Raw genomic sequence first — 5000 nt, forward strand, 5'->3', positions numbered from 1 at the left:
GAACAGACACACGCAGGGCCACACAGAACAGACACGCGTAGGGCCAGACAGAACAGACACACGCAGGGCCACACAGAACAGACACACGCAGGGCCACACAGAACAGACACACGCAGGGCCACACAGAACAGACACGCGCAGGGCCACACAGAACAGACACACGCAGGGCCACACAGAACAGACACACACAGGGCCAGACAGAACAGACACACAGACAGAACAGACACACGCAGGGACAGACAGAACAGACACACGCAGGGCCACACAGAACAGACACACGCAGGGCCACACAGAACAGACACGCGCAGGGCCAGACAGAACAGACACACGCAGGGCCAGACAGAACAGACACACGCAGGGCCAGACAGAACAGACACACGCAGGGCCAGACAGAACAGACACACGCAGGGCCAGACAGAACAGACACACGCAGGGCCAGAGAGTACAGACACACAGACAGAACAGACACACGCAGCTCCAGACAGAACAGACACACGCAGGGCCACACAGAACAGACACACGCAGGGCCACACAGAACAGACACACGCAGGGCCAGACAGAACAGACACACGCAGGGCCAGACAGAACAGACACACGCAGCGCCAGACAGAACAGACACACGCAGGGCCAGACAGAACAGACACACGCAGGGCCAGACAGAACAGACACACGCAGGGCCAGACAGAACAGACACACGCAGGGCCAGAGAGTACAGACACACGCAGGGCCAGACAGAACAGACACACGCAGGGCCAGACAGATGCCGGTCTAAATAGACGGGTCTTTAGCTGCCTTTTCAAAATGGCCACAGGCGCTGCAGCTCTTCAATCCTGCGGAAAGGCGTTCCACTGATTTGGCGCCACCGATTCAAAAGCTCGGTCGCCTTGGGGACCAATAACTAGGCCTTGATCAGACGACCTCGGTGACCCGCCGGCAACATACAGTATGGGTGGAGAAGGTCACTTATAAATGCAGGTGTCTGGCCATGGAGGGCTCTATATGTGACCTCAACGACCTTGAACTGGATCCTACAACTACCAGGAAACCAGTGTACAGGAGGTAAATATAGGGGTGATATCACATGACCTCCCTCGTCATGGGTGGGGGGCGGTGGGGGGGTCTAGGAGAGGAGAGGAGAGGAGAGGAGAGGAGAGGAGAGGAGAGGAGAGGAGAGGAGAGGAGAGGAGAGGAGAGGAGAGGAGAGGAGAGGAGAGGAGAGAGAGAGAGAGAGAGAGAGAGAGAGAGAGAGGAAGGAGAGGTAGCAAGATAGCTTGATGTGGATGTTCTGCTGAGGAGAAGAGGACGAGGCAGCAGCACGCGGTCAGTCACAGACAGGAAGCAGTATCCCGTCATCGCAGCGGCGGACCTTACCATCATGGTGGCGTTGTAGGAGCGCCCCCCGTAGGAGATGAGCTCGCCCAGCTGGGTGAGGTAGGCCAGCCGAGCCTGGGAGGCCGAGATCACCTGGGAGGGGGGTAGAGAGAGAGAGAGAGAGAGACAGAGAGAGAGAGAGAGAGAGACAGAGAGAGAGAGAGAGAGAAAGAGAAAGAGATAAGGTTAAAAAGATAAAAGGAGAGATAGAAAGTGTGAACATTTGCCAGGCGTGAACATTACTGTGAGAGGAAAGCGCGCTGACCCAGAAACAAACCTGCACTATAATTCATACATTAAACATCCTTTTCACACACACACCCTCCCCCCCCCTCCCCCTCCATCTCTCTCTTCTCTCCCTCCCTACCTTCTCTCCCTCCTCCCCCCCCTCCCCCTCCATCTCTCTTCTCTCCCTCCTCCCCCCTCCCCCTCCATCTCTCTCTTCTCTCCCTCCCTACCTTCTCTCCCTCCCCCTCCCCTCCCCCTCCATCTCTCTCTTCTCTTCTCTCCCTCCCCCTCCCCTCCCCCTCCATCTCTCTCTTCTCTTCTCTCCCTCCCCCTCCCCTCCCCCTCCATCTCTCTCTTCTCTCCCTCCCTACCTTCTGCCGTGGCTCCAGCAGGGCCTGGATCTTCTTGAGGTGGTAGCTCACAGCCTTGGTCAGGTCCTTCTCCCTCATGTTGCTGAGCAGCGTGGGGGATATGAAGCTGTCCAGGCCAAACTCCTTCCTGCCCACACAGGAAGACGACAGGACAACAGGCCCATGACCACACGCACACACTGAGCTGGATGGATGTGTGTGTGTGTGTGTGGGGGGGGGGGGGGGGGGAAGAGAGAGAGAGAAAGGAAGGGGAGCGAGGTGGGCGAAAGGACGGGAGGGGGATGTGTGTGTGTGTGTGTGTGTGTGTGTGTGTGTGTGTGTGTGTGCATGTGTGTGTGTGTGTGTGTGTGTGAGTGTGTGTGTGTGTGTGCCTGTGTGTGTCTGTGTGTGTCTGTGTGTGTGTGTGTCTGTGTGTGTGTGTGTGTGTAGGTGTGCCTGTGTGTGCATGCATGTGTGTGTGTGTGTGTGTAGGTGTGCCTGTGTGCGCGCGCCGGTGTGTGTGTGTGCCTGTGTGTGTGTGCATGCATGCGTGTGTGTGTGTGTGTGTGTGTGTGTGTGTGTGTGTGTGTGAGTGTGTGTGCGCGCGCCGGTGTGTATGTGTATGTGTGTGTGTGTGTGTGTGTGTGTGTGTGTGACTCACTTGATGCTCTTAATGGAGGTCCTGGTTTGCCCACAGCTGTCCAGTCTCTCATGCATGTGCAGGGCGGCCAGACGCAGCGCCGTGTTACACTTCATCTCCACCGCGAAGCGCTCCTGCAGAACGTCCCCCACGCTCTACACACACACACACACACACGCACGCACACACACACATACACACACACACACACACACACACATACACACACACACACACACACGCACACACACACACACACGCACACACACACACACACACACACACACGGCTGTGTTAGCTAAACCCCAACAGCAGGACACAGCAGTTCAACACACAGACTACATAAAGACCGCACGCCGCACAGAGTGTCATTCCAGAACGATCTATCACAGCGGCATGTTTAGAGGCCCCTTGGCACCGCGGCCCGCTGGAGTCATTCTGCAAACGCAGCAACCTAGAAATGTACTCGCTGTTTGAGCTGCGCTGGGAGAATTTAGGAAGGCCAGACGTATCTGGAGCAGCGCGGAACGCATCGACTATTCAGCTGGACGCTCGGGAGAAAAGAACAGACGAGCGGGCAGATGTGCCTTACAGGCCGACCGGGGTGTCATGCTGCCTCCCAGGCAAACTGGTCTCACGTAGCCAGAGCTCTCTCTCCACACTCCGTTTGACCCTGTGCCAGCACTAGGGATGGGGATCATTCATTTGTATTGATATTGATCCGTTATCCAGTCTGCTTATTGATCCGGGTCCTTATTGATATCACTATCCATACTTTTCTATGGGAAAAACGAGACGGACATTGTTCCCGGTTTCACATTTATGAAGTTAATATGATCTTTACGTCGGCATTCCTACCTACAAGACTAACAGTGTAGCGGAGTGTGTGCAGACCAACATGTTGCATGCTGGGAAGCTGTCCATGATGCTGAAACTGAAATACTTGTATCATTCTGAATGAAAACGCCTGGTTTTGGTGCTGGAGAATTATATATGCCTACTTATACAACGGTTAGTTCTGGTTCTTGATTCTGATTGGCTGGAAGCCGTGTTAAAATACTTTGTAACACACACCTGGGACCGCATATCGTCCCATTTTCAGTATTAATGCGCCTCCCATTTGATCCAATGCATTGTAGTTGTTGCTTGGCAACCCATTTGTTAGGGGAACTATTTTGCGCGGCGGAATTGAGGGAATGATGCTTCGTTTTGAATAAATGTTAATATTTTACATTGCTGTGTGTCTATTTTACACTAATAGCTGTAGTAACCGTTGTATAAAAGCAATAAACCACGAGAGGCCGTGTGTTATAGTGATTTTATAACAGCTAGGGGGGTTTTACTCCGCTTCGCGTCGTGCCTAACAACGCCCCCTAGCTGTTATAAAATCACTATAACACACGGCCTCTCGTGGTTTATTGCTTAATTGTGCGCTTGCATGAACGTGCAGTAGCCTAGCCTACACTTTTGATTGTCCCGGTTAAAATGGTCACTCGGCTGTAGGCTCGATAGCAGACCCGATAACCTCTGACCTTATTGATTACCGGGTCTGTGATTGGGTTTTGATCCCCATCCCTAGCCAGCACTGGAGAAAGGTCCGGCTGGACTCATGACCATTCGGGGGATATGGGGTGAAAACCCCCCCGCTGTGTTTCTTTAAACGAATCACACTCGTCTTGGGCGGAGCGGTTGCCAGGTTGTTGTTGTTGTTTCACGTAGTCTGGATAAACCGGCTTATCCCCGGAGCCTGCGTCCGTAAAGCGGACCCCCGGCGGACCGGGGCCGGATCCGGCAGCTGTGTGAGGCTCACCTGGAGGAAGAGGTACTCGAAGGCGGTGGCGTCGTCCTGCATCAGGTCCATGGGGTCCCGGGGGATGAAGCACACCCTGAACAGACACCGGTAGTCATGGGAGTCCTTCTTCTGCACCACCTGAGGGTTCAAGGTTCAAGGTTCAAGTTTATTTGTCACCCTAGGGAGAAATTCTTAATAGAGGTAGAGGGCACGTACACACACGCACGCACACATAAACGTACACACACACACACACACACACACGCGCATGCACACATAAACGTACACACACACACACAGACATAAACACACGCGTACACAAAGACACGCTGTGTGAGAATTAGTGTTGCCCTAATTAGGGAGCACTGCATGTGGGTGTGTGTGTTGGGGGGGGGGGTTGACTGCACCTCCTGTGTGTGTGTGTGTGTGTGTGTGTGTGTGTGTGTGTGTGTGTGTGTGTGCGTGTGTGTGTGTGTTTGGGTGTGTGTGTGTGTGTGTGTGTGTGTGTGTGTGTGTGTGTGTGTGTGTGTGTTGTTGACCCCACCTTCTGTATGAGCTCGTCCTCGTGCAGCAGGAGCAGTTTGGTGATGCTGTACTGCTGCTCCAGCGCCAGAGCAAA

The 5000-nt window shown here is 54.0% G+C and overlaps 1 protein-coding gene across 1 annotated transcript in view; it reads right to left on the reverse strand.

Annotated features, from left to right (window-relative positions):
• Positions 1 to 5000, reverse strand: part of LOC311319451 (uncharacterized protein) — a gene marked incomplete at both ends in the record, with an annotated part of 22071 nt that overhangs the window by 7934 nt on the left and 9137 nt on the right. Inside the window, 5 exons of the mRNA XM_084451012.1 lie at positions 1372 to 1464; positions 1971 to 2097; positions 2611 to 2744; positions 4400 to 4519; positions 4926 to 5000. The exon at positions 4926 to 5000 is cut by the window's right edge and continues 51 nt beyond it. Coding sequence (XP_084307138.1) covers positions 1372 to 1464; positions 1971 to 2097; positions 2611 to 2744; positions 4400 to 4519; positions 4926 to 5000 — 549 coding nt within the window. The remainder of the gene's footprint in view (positions 1 to 1371; positions 1465 to 1970; positions 2098 to 2610; positions 2745 to 4399; positions 4520 to 4925) is intronic.

This window comes from Borostomias antarcticus (genome assembly GCF_949987555.1).
Source record: "Borostomias antarcticus genome assembly, chromosome: 16".
Classification (NCBI taxonomy): Eukaryota; Metazoa; Chordata; class Actinopteri; order Stomiiformes; family Stomiidae; genus Borostomias; species Borostomias antarcticus.